The sequence below is a fragment of the Microcebus murinus genome, chromosome 8, assembly GCF_040939455.1.
Source record: "Microcebus murinus isolate Inina chromosome 8, M.murinus_Inina_mat1.0, whole genome shotgun sequence".
In the NCBI taxonomy this organism is placed as follows: domain Eukaryota; kingdom Metazoa; phylum Chordata; class Mammalia; order Primates; family Cheirogaleidae; genus Microcebus; species Microcebus murinus.
Window position 1 is genome coordinate 74,376,953 of NC_134111.1, and position 18,362 is coordinate 74,395,314.

Consider the following 18,362-nt stretch of genomic DNA (forward strand, 5'->3'; position numbering starts at 1 on the left):
TAATTTAACACCCAAGGATTACAGATAAATTGGTCGGCTCCACTTCAATTTCTCAAAGATAATATACTAATATTTTAAAACTCTTTTCACAGATTTTTAAAGAATTATTATAAAGAATTTAAAGAATTAATTAATTATAAATGAAATCATTCATATTGACTAATCAGGCTCATGTCCATTGGGTGCATTTTTCTTTCCTAATGTTAGAATAAACATGCTCAGTAATGAAAAAGTTCCAAGCATTTGCAGACCTTTTGGAGACAGGCCTCTGCCTTGTTAGTAGCCATGCCAAGCTGTTCTTTGATTACACAGGGATGCAGACTTCAGGCCAGCACAAATGGCAACTAAAGATTGTATCTGACCTGGTGCTAGGCATATGGGGAGGGAGGGTGCTTTTGCAGGGAGGAGCTAATAACACCCTGGGATAGTGAAAACACACACTAGAATGGAAAGATATTCTGCTTGGGGGATAGAGAGCCAGGATCTTTCTCCAGCAACTGCCTCACTGACTTCTGCCTCCTCATCTCTGTCCTACCCTCTGTTGTGGCTGCTGCTGAGTTGGGCTTCGGCGAGCCATGCTCAGGGGTCCTGCGCACCAGCACCTCCCCCTCTTGCACACGTTTGATCCCTAGGTCAGTGGAGCCGAGTTGGATCGGGGAGCCGGGAATACTCGAGTCAGCCTCGTTTGAGAAGTCAAAGCCATCTGGGATTCAACATATAAAATTTTAGTGCTTTTGTGCTGCTCTATTCTGTTCTGAGCATTTTGACCCAGGCAGATAAGAGAATGTATATATGGATATGATATAAACACAAACACTATTTATATAATTAACATGTGTGTGCACAGCATGCACACACATAAGGCGGCAGATGAACAATGTGAGGTTTGCAAATGAATAGGACAGAAAAATTGGGATCATTAAAATGGCAATTAATATCTCTTAAGCAAGACAGCTTGACTATTCAAGTACCATATGTCAGTGAAATACTGCTGGATTCAGCACTTACAAAAAAAGGAAAAGCAAAGATAAAAATCCAAAAACAAGAATCAATTCTTTTATGAATAGCTTGTATCATACTGTTAGTTTGGCCAGTTACATAGTTTTTTCCCACAATGCTCATACATGCACCTTTTTTTTCCAGTATGGGAACAGAGTTAAAGCAACTTCTTTCCTATTGTTATTACTAGTTCAAAAACACCAAAAATTAACCTGATCTTATTTTCTGTTTTAACATTCATAAAGCAGCCTAAATAACATCTTTCTAATTTATAAATATACATACATTTATTTAAAATAACTTTAGGCACTTAATCACGTATCTAGTGCTATTTTTAAAAACTGAAAAATTGTATTAATACTTTAATTATACAGAGTCCTATAATATCATGTGCTAAAACAGTCTGTAAAAACAGTGATAAATTTACTTGAATTCATGAGTAGACTATGGGGATTTTGCACTCACCTTCTCTCCTCCATCTATGACGACGGATTGAAGCTGTTGTAATTGCAGTCCGAGAAATCCTCGGCACTGTTGGAGTGACTTCCACTTTAAGTACTTTCTGGCCTTCTTGTGAAGAATCAGGAGCATCAAATGGTAATGAGTTTTTCATGGCATTGGCAACCTAAAATGATAATATAAGCCTATACAAATTAACAACCAATATATAGGCTTTGTTTTTTTTCTGAGACAGAGTCTCACTCTGTTGCTCCGGCTAGAGTGCCATGGCATCAGCCTAGCTCACAGCAACCTCAGACTTCTAGGCTCAGGCGATCCTCTTGCCTCAACCTCCCAAGTAGCTGGGACTACAGACATACATCACCACGCCTGGCTAATTTTTTTTTCTATATATTTTTAGTTGGCCAATTAATTTCTTTCTATTTTTAGTGGAGAAGGTATCTCGCTCTTGCTCAGGCAGGTTTCAAACTCCTGACCTCGAGTGATCCACCTGTCTCAGCCTCCCAGAGTGGTAGGATTATAGGCGTGAACCACCACGTCCTGCCAATATATAGTTTTTGTACATTCTACACTTTATGTTTCCATAATTTTTGGAATATGTATTTAAAACTTGTATTATAACATACAAAAGTATAAATTTGTCAGAAATGTATCTCCATTGTTGTGTTGTTATTTTGGTTTTGCTTTTGTTTTTAAATCTGAACCAAAGTTCTCTTCAGGAAGGCTTTTCAAATGGAATTTATATTTTAAAAATGTGAGTCATAATACCACTGATTCCTTTAAGTTACCATCAAGGACGAAAATGCATTCCAAAGAAAGCAAAATTATTTAAAATTTGAACCCTGATATGGGCAGTTTAGAATCAGTAACTGATTCTTCAAATGATAAAAACATGCAAAATTTAATCTCTGATAAACATTAGGTTTTCTCTACTCCTCGGTTTACATGAGGAGAAATTTTCCCTAAATTCTTCTGGCATTTTCTCCCACCACTTTCTGCTTCCTGTAGAGGAGAGTGAGATACCTGGTTGGTGAGTAACTGCCATTTAACTGGTCCAAGTTTCTTAACTGGGTTGTCTTAATCTAGCAAAGATCTTGAGCAAAACAATTGTCTTTCTTCCTTTCCTCTCCACTTGGACAAGCACAAGTGGAAGGCAGCAAGCTGGATGGGTGTGCCTGATCTTCCCCCTCAAACCTTCTCTCCATTGGGCTATTCCATGCTCTAGATGGAAGGGTGGGGAGCTAGGTCTTTCCGCTTAGCCTTTATTAATAAAGCTAATAGTTGTTTCTCTGTTTGCCAACTATTTTGTCTATTTATCACATGGCTCTAGATTTGAATAGGGAAAAGAGTTATTGTTTATTGAGTTCCCCAGAGATCTAGAATTAGAGATTACTAATCTCTTTACCTATATTGCCTTGGAAATGCCACCTCCACTTAATTTACAAGATTGTTGCAAGGCTAAACTATGAATTTAAAGAGTCTCATAAATGAAGAGTATTGTCATGATGCTGTAATTTATCTTTTTATCCATTTGTTTTAATATAACCCTTAGAATAAAATTAGGGATGCTGAGATGAGAAAATATGAGAATTCAAATATCTGAGAATTACTGCAAATGCTAAATCAATAAATTTATATTTAGCTTAAAATATTAAAAAAAAGAGATCAATGGCTTTTTGAAAAGTTGTACTCTTAAAGTACTGCAAGCAGAAAATAATATTTTGAGAATACAATTTATAAGAATAGTACAAATAGCTTGGAAAATTGGAAAGTAAAAACATCCATACTTGAATCACCTAGACAACTATTAGCATTTTGTGTTTTTCCTCTGTCCCATCTAGATTTTTAAAAAAATAGTTGCATTTTTTTCAACCTAAAATAAGCTGGCATTTTTCTTTAATATAAAATCTTGAGGCCGGGTGCGGTGGCTCACGTGAGCCTGTAATCCTAGCTCTCTGGGAGGCCGAGCCGGGCGGATCGTTTGAGTTCAGGAGTTCGAAACCAACATGAGCAAGAGCGAGACCCCGTCTCTACTATAAACAGAAAGAAATTAATTGGCCAACTAATATATACAGAAAAAAAAAATTAGCCGGGCATGGTGGCACATGCCTGTAGTCCCAGCTACTCAGGAGGCTAAGGCAGTAGGATTGCTTGAGCCCAGAAGTTTGAGGCAGGAGTTTGAGGTTGCTGTGAGCTAGGCTGATGCCATGGCACTCACTCTAGCCTGGGCAATAAAGCGAGACTCTGTCTCAAAAAAAAAAATCTTGAATACATAATTTCATCGTGTAAATATCATATAACTTAAATAATTATCTGCTGTGGAACATTTAGACCATTTTTATTCCTTTGCAATTAAAAATAGCCTGTAATACTGTGCTTATAATACATTTTGTTGGTATTTAGTTTCCTGGAGTAAATTGCTAGACCAGGGATAGAAGGTCAAAGAAAAAACAAACAGTCAAAAAAAAAAAAAAAAAAACACCACACATTACCAAACTGCTTCTGCAAAGGGATATTTAGAGTTGGACTACCATTGTAACAAAGAATGCTGTCTCATTCCACTATTGGATGTTTACATTTGTTTTTTAATTGATAACTTACCATTTGGAGATTTGCTTATTTTGTGGTAGAGTATAAAGTCTTTTTATTCAGAATAAAATATTAATTCTCTTGTTCTTGTCATGCCTGCTGAAAATATTTTTCTCAGTTGGTATACTGCACATTAATTTTGTTTATAAAAAACTGATGGTTTAGAATTTAGATGTTTATGTGGGGGGAAAAATCAGTGGTTTTTTAGTGATGTGGCTTATTGCTTAAGTGACAAGAGTGAGACTCTGTTTCGAAAAGAACCCAAAAAAACTCCAAAATACAAAACAACAACAAAAAAACCAAAACAAAATAAATAATTTTTTTTGACCCAGTAGTACCTTTTTTTAGGTATAGTATGTTTAATAAAGAATAAATATAACAACTTACCAATAGTGGTTGAGAAAAAAGTTCTAGCTGAGCTCTATAAATGATGTCATCAAGAACTTCCTGGCCAAGGTCCCACTGTCCATTATACCTATGGAGAAGCAGATCATTCACTCTTAGGCAAATATGTCTAATCTTCATCATAACTTTTTTTATTGTTCCAAGTCCTACTATTTTGGCTGTGAAAATTTTCATATCAATTTTTACATCATTTCATTTATAAACTATCCCCTTTTACTTATAAGGACAAAATGAAGATTTCAAATATTATGTTTAAAATAGTTTACATATGTTTTTCACATAAATTGGTTTTTATTATGTTCATATTCACACTAAACTATTTAATGCATTCATGAAAACCTGGGTTATGAACTATGTAGATAGAGATACGTAGTTTTCTACACAGAAAACATGACAATATCTACACTCTAATTTTAATGACTAGCTATACTTTGGCTATTTAATTAAAAAGTACTAAAAGGAAACCAAATTAGAAAAACAAGATAACAGGCTGATGACAGAACAAAAGATGCAGTGTTGTGTCTGATAAGGAAGAAAGAGAAATATAAAAAGTTTCCAAACATTTTTCATACAATTTCATGCTCCACCTACTTACATAGCATAATAAACCCCTGTGAGAAGCTGCACCATAAATTCAGGATCCAATACTATTCGACCGCAGAGTTCTTTCCAATGTTTTTCATGTTGCCGTGGAAACCCACTCACACAAACCCTAGGGAAATACGTATTTAACGTGTGTGATTTCTTGATTAATTAAATAAAATAGTTTTTTCTTTCATAAATTCATTTATTCATTCCTCAAATATTTATTGAGTGCCTGTTATGTGCCAGTCACTGTTCTGGGCCTAGGTATTTTATCATGAATAGGTGAAAGTTGAAAAAAAAAAAAAATCTGTACCCTCATAAACATATATTCTAGTGGACTGTATCCATAAAAGCAACAACTATTCTCAAATAGCTAACCATTTCTTTCACAATCATCTTTCTCCCTCTTCTTACTCATATACACACAAATATACATAACTTTTACTCATATTAAATTGTATCACAGTTAATCACTGGGAAGTATATAAATTTCAAAACAAAGAGACATTTCAAAATACTGTTGTCTGTGAGGCTATCTTTAATTAAAGTACCATAAATAAATCCCTACCTTCCATCTCATTAAGAGATGCTTCCAAAAATGTTATGCTTGATAATTATCCAAAGTTGTAATGTATTTACATTATTTTAATCAATTAACTTATTAGGATAATTATAATGGTGAGTCCAGAAGAAATTTTTTAGTGTTCAGTGCCTATGGTCTCATGAAATTTAAAAATAAAGTTCAATTTAAATATATTTTTTGTAGCAGAAAAGTATATTAGGTGATCAGTAAAGGACTTGCAAGTTGAAAATAGCATTATATTAAGATAAAATTATGTGAGGAAAGTAGACTGGAATTTAAATTCCAAGGAGAAAAAGGAATAATAAAATGTCACACTATTAAAGAGTTTGATCTTTTATTTTTCACCCTCAGAGACAGGGTCTGCCACCTAACCTGTAGTACAATGGCACAATCATAGCTACTGCAGCCTCAAACTCCTGGTCTTCAAGTGATTCTCCTGCCTGCCTTAGCCTCCTCAGCAGTTGGGACCATAGGCATGTGCCACCATGCCCAGCTAATTTTTAAAGTTTTTATTTTAGAGATGGGGTCTCACTATATTGCCCAGGCTGGTTTCGAACTCCTGACCTCAAGCAATCCACTTGCCTTGGCGAGTACTGAACTCCTGGCATAAGCAATCTTTCTGCCTTGGCCTCCCAAAGTGCTGGGATCACAGGCAGGAGCTACCATACCTGGCCAGAGCTTGTTCATTTATTCCTCAAATGGATGATGGTGGCTATCATATCATTGTATATTTATATTATATACATTTAAAGTAGTGACCCAACAGCTATTTTTCATTGTCTGCATTTACATACTAGAAATTATATAATTTGCAACTATTTAAGATAGAATGGGCCGGGCGCAGTGGCTCACGCCTGTAATCCTAGCACTTTGGGAGGCCAAGGGGAGTGGATTGCTTGAGGTCAGGAGTTCGAAACCAGCCTGAGCAAGAGCGAGACCCCATTTCTACTATAAATAGAAAGAAATTAATTGGCCAACTAATATATATAGAAAAAATTAGCTGGGCATGGTGGCGCATGCCTGTAGTCCCAGCTACTTGGGAGACTGAGGCAGCAGGATTACTTGAGCCCAGGAGTTTGAGGTTGCTGTGAGTTAGGCTGATGCCACTCATTCTAGCCTGGGCAACAAAGCGAGACTCTGTTTCAAAAATAAATAAGATAGAATGAAAAATTTTAAATGTAAACTTAGAAACGTACAAGGGGAACATAGTTTTTTTTCTTTTTAAATGTCATCCTGGCTACAGAGGTACATAGTTTTTCAAACTTCTTTAGAAGATGTGAACAACAATTTGAAGACTACTAAACTCTGCCATCCCTTTCATTATTAAGAAACTATTAAAGGCCACAATGTGCTGCCAATAAGAGAGATGACATTTCTTTAAATAAACCAAAAATAGTCACTTATAAATAAACTTATCTATAGATAGGCATTAAGTGCTTGAATAGCCTCTAGATTAAAGATAGGGACTCTGTTAGCCATTAATCATGTTATTACAGGCAAAAGAAAATAATATACTTATTTTAAGAAAATCTATAAAATCAAAGTTACAGCTAATTTATACTGGCCTTCCCCAATTAACAAAATTAATAAGTTTTGTTATAAACAGGATCATGTTCTCTTCCTAGTAACGCAATAGCATGTGAACTTGAGCAAACCATTTGTGGTAGACAGACTCACAAGGGCAACGATAGCTATGATCCCTCCCCTCTGGTATTCACATCATGTCATCCCTTCCCCGTTGAGTAAGAGTGGGATCTGTAACTGGCTTCTAACCAACAGAATACAGCAAACGTGATAGGATTCCATGATTATGTGCATGTGATGATGTTATATAAAGTAACAGGTCTTGCTGGAGTCTCTCTCATTCTTTCTCTGGTTTTTGAAGAAGCAAGCTGCCATGTTACAGGCTGCCCATGTTGGGAGGTCAATGTATAAGGAGCTGAGGATGGCTTCCAGCAGACAGCTACAAGAAACTGAAGCCCTCAGTCCTAGGACCACAGGAACTGAATTCTGCCAACAAGTGTTGAGCCTCAGATGAGACTGCAACTCCAGCCAACATCTTAACTGTAGCCTTATAAGACCCTAAGCCAGGGGTCCTCAAGCTTTTTAAACAGGGAGCCAGTTCACTGTCCCTCAGACCATTGAAGGGCTGTTGGAGAGTATGGCGCACATTCCACACATGTGCACTGTGGGGCCTGGACAAGTCAGCTGCTAAGCAGGACAGGCAGTGGCATACCCAGTGGACTGCATGTGGCCCACAGGCCGTAGTTTGAGGACGCCTTGCCCTAAGCAGAAGTCCTCAGCTAAGCTGTGTCCAGATTCCTGATGCACAGAAACTATGAAGTAAGTGTATGATATTTTATGCTGCTATATTTGTGGTAATTTGTTATGCAGAAATATAAAACTAATGCAACATTTAACCTTTTTCTGGGCTCAGTTTCCTCAAGTAAAAATCAGCTGAAAAGGATGAACTCAGAATTCCTTTTATAACTGAAATTCTGTCACTCTAAACATCCCTTGTCTCCAAAGTAATTTATATTAAATGTTTTTGATACAGTGGAAATTTCAATTTTAGTCCATGTCTGTCCAAATTATTAGAAATTCTGATTAATAAAGATTATAATCTATGAGACACATAGAACAACCCCCCCAACAGACACACATATGACACACACAGATAATTGGTGCGATTGCTAATCAACTTCTTCAACACAGACAGTTATTTATGAAATATATGGGAAAAAGAGCACATTCCTTAAGACTTTCCCCATATATAAGACTATTCAAAGCTCTCAAAGTGATTTATAAAAACTGGCATCTAGGGTATATCACTAAACAACCCTAAACTTATATGTCCTGGTAGAGCTCCATGTCCAGCTAGAAAATATTTCTTTAATGCTGAAATCATTTTCAAGAAGTCATGAGGATGAGGATTCCTAAAGGAATGGAGCTCCATGAGTTTTGTTCACTGCTGTATCACCAGAAGTTAGAAGAGTGTCTGGCATAGAGAATGTGCTCAATAAATACACAAATATGAAGATTAATAATTACTCTTCTCACCTGGAGCCCATCTGACAAAGAGATTGGTAAGATGAGGCAGGCATATACACAATAGCAGAATTATAACACAGCATGAGAAAACTCAGAACTTCAAACCTAAAAAAAAACACACACATAAGAGAAAAGGATTACAATTATTTCTAGAGACTATAGTATATGAATTATTCATTGGATGGTTATAACAATGCCTTAATATTGACCTTCATGATTTCTCAGATTCCCACAGCATCCTCCTCAAAAGATTTCTGTTTCTATTCTCATTACAAGTTATATCTCTTGCTGCCTTTTATATTTTCTTCTCTAACAAATAAATCATCATAACTTAAACAGATGGACTTTCAACAAAGTCCATCTTCCTATGACCTCATGATAAAACCCAAACTTACCACAAGGTCCTTTAAAATCCATCCCTCAACCTACCTTTCCAACCTTACTTCCCTCTAATGCCCACCACATTTACCATACTACATGAATCTTATCACTCCACAAATATGCTGTAACCCTTTCATAACTCTTTGCTTTTACACAAGCTGCTCCTTCTTACTAGAATATACTTTTTCACTTGGGTGATTCCTGCTAAAACTTCAAGTCCTGGCTCAAATTTTTACACTAGCCTGGGCATCTACCAAAGGAAAAAAAGACATCTATAAAAAAGACATCTGCACTAGAATGTTTACAGCAGCACATTCACAACTGCAAAGATATGGAAACAATGCAAGTGCCCATCAATACATGAATGGATTACTAAAATGTGGTATATGTATACCATGGAGTACTACTCAACCACAGAAAACAACGGTCATCTAGCACCTCTTGTATTATCCTAGATAGAGCTGGAACCCATTCTACTAAGTGAGGTATCACAAGAATCAAAAAACAAGCACCACATGTATTCACCATCAAATTGATATTAATTGATCAACACTTATGTGCACATATTGTAGCAACAGTCATCAGGTGTCGGGCAGGGAGAAGGTAGAGGTGGGAATGGGTATATTCACACCTAATGGATGTGGTACGCACCATCTGGGAGATGGATACCCTTGTAGCTCTGACTTGGGCAGGGCAAAGGCAATATATGTAGACATTTGTACCCCCGTAATATGCTAAAAAAAAACCTTTTTTACCTTAGCCATAAGGCCATTCTTATTCTCTCAGCTAAAGTAAACTGGTCCCTTATCTGTGTAGCTCTAATATAGCATTTATCCTACTGAATTGTAATTCTCAGCCTCTAGCTGTTTCACCATTAAAGTAATAAGCAACTTTACAACAGAGACCCGAATTTATTCATCTCTACCAGTAATATCCAGTAAACTAATACATTATAATTGCTCAGTAAATATTTATTGAATAAATAAATATATGCTTTTCTAATCTTTATAATCTCTAAGAAAGTGCTCCTAAACCTGGATGCACATTAGTTATTTAAGGACCTTTTCAAAACATACATTTCTGTGTCTTAACCCTGACTGACCCAATTAGAATCTCTGGGGCAAAACTGAGGGAAGTTGTACTTCTAAAAAGCTTCCCATAGATGAATGATGAATGGTATGTGTAAACTCTTTGTACTATTTTTGCAATTTTTAAGTCTGAAATTATTTCAAAATGAAAAGTTAAGGCTGAGTGAGGTGGTGTTAACACTCTGGGAGGCCGAAGAGGTGGGCAGATCGTTTGAGCTCAGGAGTTCGAAACCAGCCTGAACAAGAGCGAGACCCCGTCTCTACTATAAGTAGAAAGAAATTAATTGGCCAATTAATATATATAGAAAAAATTAGCCAGGCATGGTGGTGCATGCCTGTAGTCCTAGCTACTTGGGAGGCTGAGGCAGCAGGATTGCTTGAGCCCAGGAGTTTGAGGTTGCTGTGAGCTAGGCTGATGCCACTGCACTCTAGCCCGGGCAATAGAGTGAGACTCTGACTCAAAAAAAAAGAAAGATCCCAAGATAATATTTAACTGCACACCAGGCAAAGAGGGAAATATGGTCCAGATCAGAGTCAAAAGGCTCCAGGAACCCCTTTTACCAGGAAAATGAAAATGAGAGAATACCTTATATGAATTAAGATCCTGAAAGGAGATTTAGACAATTGATAGAAAATTTGCAGGGGTCAAATTACAAAGCATAATAAACAAAGCAAAAAAAGTTTTAAAAAGGACAATTATGAACTCCAAGGAAAACAAAATTTGTAAAGGAAAGGAAAAGTAATCATAGTTAATCATAAAGCTTAGCAAAGAATATCTTTGAATGAACCATGGTCATTTATACTAATGAAAAATATGAATAATGAGCTTTCCACAATTATAATGTAACTACATTGAGGGATAGGAGGATAGAGGAGAGATAAATTATTAGATAATGGCTAAAACTGAAAAATTAAAAAACAGTAAGATACTAAAAAATGTGGAGGTAAATATCAAAAGAATCAGGTAAAAGCAGGGTTTCTCAACCTGGCCACTATTGGCATTCTGGGCCAGATAAGTCTTGTTGAGGTTATCCTATGCATTGTAGGATGCTGAAGAGCATTCCTGACCTCTACACAATAGATACCTGCAGGAGCTCTTCCCCAACTCAGTTCTCACAACGAAGGAAGTCTCTAGACATTGCTAAATGGTCCACAAGAGACACAACTGTCCAACATAGTTGAGAACCACTAGTTAAAAGTTGTTACATCTGGGAAAGGGGAAATGGAAGGGAGAGGGACCTGGAGATTGCAGTTTTTCTTAATAAACTGTGTAGAATACATATTTAATTTTGGGAAAAATACGTGTATTCCTGATATGGTTGACTATATAAAAAACTAAAAAATACAGCAAAAATAGCACAATGAGATACCACTCTTCTTATACTAAGATGGCTACAATAAAAAAGATGGAAAATAAGCATTGATGAGGATGTGGAAAAACTAGTACTCTCATACAATGCTGGTGGGGAATATAAAACGGCACATCCACTCTGGAAAGCAGTATGATAGCTCTCAAAAAGTTAAATGTTGAATTACCATATGACCCAGCAATTCTACTTCTAGGTATATACTGGAAAAAAATGAAAGTATATGTTCACACAAAAATTTGTAAATGAATGTTCCTAGCTGCTATGGTCTGAATTTTTGTGTCCCTCCCAAATTGATATGTTGAAGCCTAATCCTCAATGTAGTGGTACTGAGAGACAGTGCCTTTGGGAAATTTTAGATCATGAGGGTTCTGCCCCCATTGATTCTATTACTGCCTTTATAAAAGAGGCCTGAGGGAGCTTATTCTGCCATGTGAGGACAGAGCTAGAAGGCACCATCTGTGAAGCAGGGATTGTAAGCCCTTACTAGACACTAAATCTGCTGATATCTTGAGCTTGGACCTCCCAACCTCCAGAACTGTAAGCAATACATTTCTGTTGTTTACCACTTAGCCAGTCTAAGGTATTTCATTATAGCAGCACAAACAGGCTAACACAGTAGTTATTCATAATAGCCAAATAGTGGAAATAACCCAAATGTCCATCAATGATGAATGGATAAATAAAAGGTAGTATATCTATACCATGAAATATTATTCCAACATAAAAAAGGAAGTACTAATTAATATATGCCACCAAAAAAACTTGAAAACATGCTAAGTGACAGAAGCCAGACACAAAAGGCTACACGCTGTATGAATCCATGTATACAAAATGTCACAGAGGTAGATAGTCAGTAACTGGTCACTAAGGGTTGGGGGGAAGGAAGAAGTGACTATAATGGCTATAGAGTTTCTTTATGGTATGATAAAAATGTTCTGAAATTAGATAGTGGTGATAGTTGCACAACCTTGTGAATATACTAAAAATCACTCAATTATATTTTAAAGGGGTGAATTTTATAGTACATGCATTATATCCCATTTAAAAAATAAATTTAATACCAACATGATATAAACTTTAAAAAAAAAAGAAAAAAAAAATAAATTTAGGCCAGGCGCAGTGGCTCACGCCTGTAATCCTAGCACCCTGGGAGGCCAAGGCAGGCAGATTGCTCCAGGTCAGGCGTTCGAGACCAGCCTGAGCAAGAGCAAGACCCCGTCTCTACTATAAATAGAAAGAAATTAATTGGCCAACTAATATATATAGAAAAAATTAGCCGGGCATGGTGGCACATGCCTGTAGTCCCAGCTACTCAGGAGGCTGAGGCAGAAGGATTGCTTGAGCCCAGGAGTTTGAGGTTGCTGTGAGCTAGGCTGACACCACGGCATTCACTCTAGCCTGGGCAACAAAGCGAGACTCTGTCTCAAAAATAAATAAATAAATAAATAAATTTAAACCCAACAATTAACTGAAAATGTGTAATGTAAACCACAGTGCCATTTCCTCAATATTCAAAAAGCTATTGAAAATCACTGGAAAAAATCACACAGCTCAATAAGAAAACTGGACACAGAACATGAATACGAACTGTCTAGTAAGGGCTTACAATCTATGCTTCACAGGTAAAGAAAAACAATGAATAAATTAACATATTAAAAGCACTCAAGCCTAGTCACAATTACCTGAATGTAAAATAAAACAACATTGACACCAGTTTTTAACTATCAGATTGGCAAAGATTAAAAAGTCTGAATATACCCAATACTGGGAGTTAACAGGAGAAAATAGATACTCAAACTACTAGTAGGACGTTCAATTGATACAGTTGTTTCGGGGAGGATAATTTGGCAATATCTACTCAAAATGAAAAATCAGACATTCTTTAGCATAACAGAGTCACTGCTAGCAATGAATTTATCCTCTAGATATTTTTGTGCTCTGATGCAAATAGATATACAAAAGAAAAGTGTTCCTTGCAATATTGTTTATAGTAGCAAAAAGGGAAAATCTAAATTTACTCACTATAAGAATGGCTAAAAATTGATGGTACATATATAAAGTGGAATAATAAGTAGTCATTTAAAAATGAGCAAATCTCTATGTGCTGCTAGAGAAAGAAGTCTAAGATTTTTTCTTTAATGAAAAAAGCAAATTGTAAAATATATATAATGCAACTGAATCCCATGTATATGGGCCTGCATGGGTTTAAGGTTCAATATATACTTCTGCATTCATTAAAACATTCTATAAGGAAATATAAAAAATTGATAACAGTTTAACTACTAGGAATAAAAATGGGTGGTTAGAAGAAAGAGGACACATTTACTTTTCTGTTTGTACTCTTGTCTATTTTTCCTTTATACCCTGTTCTATTTTAAATTCACCACAAGTATATAATTTCATACTTTAAAAATTAAAATTAGAAAACAAAAAACAGAACCAGGTAACCTGATGATTTTTACTCAAGCTAGTATGCAGACTATACTTATGACACAGTATTTTTAATAAAAATTTTATATTATAGAAGGATTTGCATAAACCAATATCACTGCATAGAAAAAACTTAGGCTGCAAGTTCAATTTTGGATAAGGCCTTCTCCAAGTGTTATAAAGCACCCTGTTCACCAACAAAGGACAAACACAATGTGTCAGTACACAAGGGAAGCCGCTGCATTTTCTATCATATGTGTAATATTGGGAAGACTATATAAAAAGAATCAGAATTCCAGATTGTAGCACTTTATCAAAGGCCAATGACTATGGAGATTGGCTTGATCCATAACTCTAATATTGTAACCAATAAGATAAGTGTAGTATTATACTATAAACACAAAATATTATAGAAAGAATAGTAGTATCAGCTAACATTTTTTATGTCAGGCACTGCGCTAAGCAGGTTTTAGACATCACCTTATTTATTCCTCACAATAACTACATAGGGTAGTATGTAGTAAAGAATTTGGCTTTGCCTAAAGAGAGGTCCTGGCCTTGGTTTCAGCTTCTGGGAGAAGCTGAGTAGAACCTATGCCATAAAACCTGATAAGAAGTATCCTTGTTTAGGGTAGAGACTGATGACAAGGATCTTGTTGGTTAATTCTAAGGCTATTGCTAGATTGGGAGGACATAGGAATGCATGGTTGATGAAATTAAGACGAAAGGTTGGATAAGCTTTATGTGAATTGACTGTATAGGATAGGTTAAACATCCCTAATACAAAAATCTGAAATCTGAAATGTTACAAAATCTGAAACTTTTGAGTGTCAACATGATGCCAGAAGTGGAAAATTTCACATCTGATCTTATATAATAGGTTGCAGTCAAAACTTTGTTTCATGCATAAAATTATTATAACTATTGTATAAAATTACCTTCAGGCTATGTGTGTGAGGTGTATATGAAACGTAAATGAATTTCATATTGAGACTTGGGTCCCATCCCTAAGATATCTCATTACACCTATGCAAATATTTCAAAATCTGGAAAAAAATCTTTCCAAACATAGTCGGACATGTTAAATGGGAACCAGTAAGACTGCCTGAGCTCATACAGGTCTTAATGTGGTATATACTAACCCTGTGTGGAGTACAAATGGGGGTTTATGGTAAAAGCCAGTAAGTGCCACCCAGCAACAACTGCTGAAATTTGGGACCAGAACATTTCCATTTAAAAGACAACTAGCTTGCCATTATGCACCAACTGAGATTGCCCCTGTGATCAAATGACACAAAATAATCCTGAAACTGAAATACTATTGTGTCTTGGGTGATGTCAGAGAAACACTCAAATGTGAAGGTCAATGCCCAGAAGAGATCTATAATAAAATGGAAATGGTTTGTGCAGGAACATACTACCAAAAGAATGCAAAGGGAAACTAAGTATACAAGAGCAGGGAGCTGCTTGTTCCCCAGGGCTAACTGGAACCACCAGAGGAACTGCCAATTCTATTACTATGTAGATACTACCTTATGAACAGCTCTCCATTAACCAAAAAGGAACTGCGTGGTTTATCGATGGCAGTTCCAGGGTGAGTGGACAGTATATTGTTTGGAAGACTGATTGAATGAGATACAAACAAATCAGCTTGGCAGGTCAGCTGAACTGCATACAGTTTGCTGCTGTTTGGGTTTCCACCAACTCATGTGTGGTAGCCAACAACAGAAGGATAATGGTAAACTGAGTGCCTGTATAGAGAACAGCCCTATGGAAATCACTACAGGAAACTGTGGAATGCATTAAAGTAGGATGTGTTGATCCACATCAGGAGAACCCCTTCCCATAATCAGGTGACTGGTATCAATGAGCAGATATCCCTGTGTGCTCACTTGGGACCATGCAATGAGTACACATGGCAGAATGCAACAATGGAGAGATGGGTTGAATTTAGAGACATTCCTTTTGTACCTTCTGAGGCATTAAATGCCAATAAAAGAGACAAAGACTGCAGATGGCTATGGAGTAGGTTCTCATGGGGGAAGGCCCTGCACATAGCTGACAAGCTGAACTGATGCTAATAGTCCCCTAGAGGCTACAAATGGGTCCTGACAGGAATGGACACTTACTCTACATTGGGATTTGCTTACCCGATTATAGATCAAATTGTTCATAGTAGTATAAGAGGACCAGAACAGAAGATACTGCACCAGTATGAACCACTGAGTCACACTTCTTGAGCAAGGAACATGATTACAGCCCATGAAGTCCAACAGTGGGCAAAGAGATATCCCCAGGGTAATGGAACAAGTGATGGAATTGAATGGAAGCAATTTAAAAAGAAAAGAATTGGAACCATCAACTGAAACATTTGTGGTCTAAAAGGAGGGGTGGAGATAAAGGCAAGACGGGCTCCCTCACAGGCCTTCATGATTGTACTTAACATGAGGGAGGGCCAAGGGAGGGCTGATCATCACTGTATAGATTCCTCTGCTTTTCTGGGGGATTTGGGAAGAGATAGTTGGGGCATAAATGCTGGTATGACCATGCAGTGCTTCCCATGGGGTGGGAGGGAGACGGTGGTATGACTATGCTTTTTTTCCTTTCTTGCCCACATCACCTTTTTTATTACTACCTAAGGCAGTGGCTCCATACCAGAACTGCAACTGTGGGTGCAAGAAGCAGAGATGATTCCTAAGCAAGAAATTGAAACTATACTTTTAAACCTTTATGTCAGAATTCCTAAAGGCCTAATGGGGTGGGTTGTGCCTTGACCTCACCACCTGATAAACTGGGCTTAACAGAGTATATAGATGTATTGCCCAGTGGTCAAGATAGCATGCTAGTTCTATAACTATGTAAATCTACCCTATATCATGAAAGGAGTGGCCTTGCAAAAATAACAGGAAAATACCTAATCCCACAATTTCCCAGTAACAGTTAAAGTTCAATGCTATGAGTTCTCTAACAGGCACCCTGCAGAAATTATGTTTTCAACAACTTCTGAAAAGAGCTGAACATATGGAAAAGAGAAGTAAATATTTCCATTAAAATTGTTTTTTGAGAATCTGCTTTTATAGAGTTCCTGAGAAAATAGCAGGAAAACAAGCTACAGCCTTAATGGCATCCCAACTGCAGAAGGACAGAGTCACATTTCCTGCGACAATTCCATTTCAAGGCTCAAAAACCAACTCTTGAACTTTGACAACCTGCTGTTGCTTTTGTTGTCAACTGACAGACATCACTATTTTTTTTCTCTTTGTCCCCCTTAAATCAGCAAGCCACTTGACCTCAGTGATAGCATCTCTTGCTATTTCTTTGGTATGCCACGCTGTCTCCCTGCTGTCTTCCCTGGCCTCCCTCTTCACTATCTCACTCTCTCTCACCTCTAAGAAAATAAACGTTTTTTAACTTTTATATATACTAATCTTTGTGTGAGAAATCTTTCTCTCCCCACGCCATGAGCACTTACTAGGCTTTCCACCCTAACATATCATTAGGAGTGGACTGAGCCAGAGGCACTGCTAGACTAGTATTGCTGCCAGCAATCTGGACCAACATACTGGCCAAACCTAACATCCCTTACAAAGGTAGAAAACTTATGTATAAATGAAGAGAGAGAGGAATGATAGCTGAGATTTTTAAAATGAGTAAATTTGTTGTGTAATGTGGGAAATTCAGTATTACATTAGCACTTGTAAAGGAAAAATAAAATCTTAGGACCCCCAAAACTCATAATGCCAAAAGATGTAACAGAGGGACTGGCCTGAAAAGACTGCAAAAAATTTTTTCTTTTTAAAACATCTTCCACTCCTTTTGGAGAACTAAAACCTGCATCCCTGCCTCAGGCCAGTGGCCAGAGGGGTAGGGGAATGTCTAGTCCAGGGCAGAGGTCACAAGATTGTCTTCCAGGAGATGGGATGGATGAGCAATAGCCTGAAGCTGGAATCCCTCCCTTTAAAGGCTCTGTATTTCTGCGTATGAGTAGGATGACGGCATTTTAGACAGGAGTCTCCATCTCCCCATTTGCTGGCAAATTAATAAATCTCTTTTTCCTCAACCACTTGTCCTTGTTCTTCTGATGCAACCTTGGGGACAAGTGCCAGCTTTTGGTAACAAAGGGACTGCCATCCTCTCCCCAAAGCAAATAGTTATGATTTCATGACCCTGTGTCATGACCTTATGCATAAGCCAGATTCCCACAACAAAGATCCTTTGCCTCTCAGGATGGCTTTCCTCACAGATTGCTTACAGGAAACTATCTTGTTAGCTCCAAAACCTTTCAGCCCCCTATAAAACAAGCACATGCAAATTATAACCTTAAAGCTACAACCTAAACAAATCTTTAATCCTGAGTTGTTAAATTTCACACTGATGATGTTGATTGCAAGTTTATCTCCACAGATGCAAATCAAAGACAGA

General features: G+C 37.0%; 1 protein-coding gene across 6 annotated transcripts in view; it reads right to left on the minus strand.

Moving 5' to 3' along the window:
* The window catches only part of HYCC2 (hyccin PI4KA lipid kinase complex subunit 2), an 82,858-nt gene that overhangs the window by 11,434 nt on the left and 53,062 nt on the right, over nt 1-18,362 (minus strand). For 5 of the 6 annotated variants that reach the window (XM_076005791.1, XM_076005790.1, XM_012739042.2 and 2 more), the window contains 5 exons: nt 8,681-8,776; nt 5,048-5,164; nt 4,435-4,522; nt 1,465-1,624; nt 536-703 (listed from right to left, as the gene is read on the minus strand). In XM_076005791.1, the coding sequence (XP_075861906.1) occupies nt 536-703; nt 1,465-1,624; nt 4,435-4,522; nt 5,048-5,164; nt 8,681-8,776 (629 nt within the window). The remainder of the gene's footprint in view (nt 1-535; nt 704-1,464; nt 1,625-4,434; nt 4,523-5,047; nt 5,165-8,680; nt 8,777-18,362) is intronic. The other variant, XM_012739044.2, reaches the window with a different exon arrangement.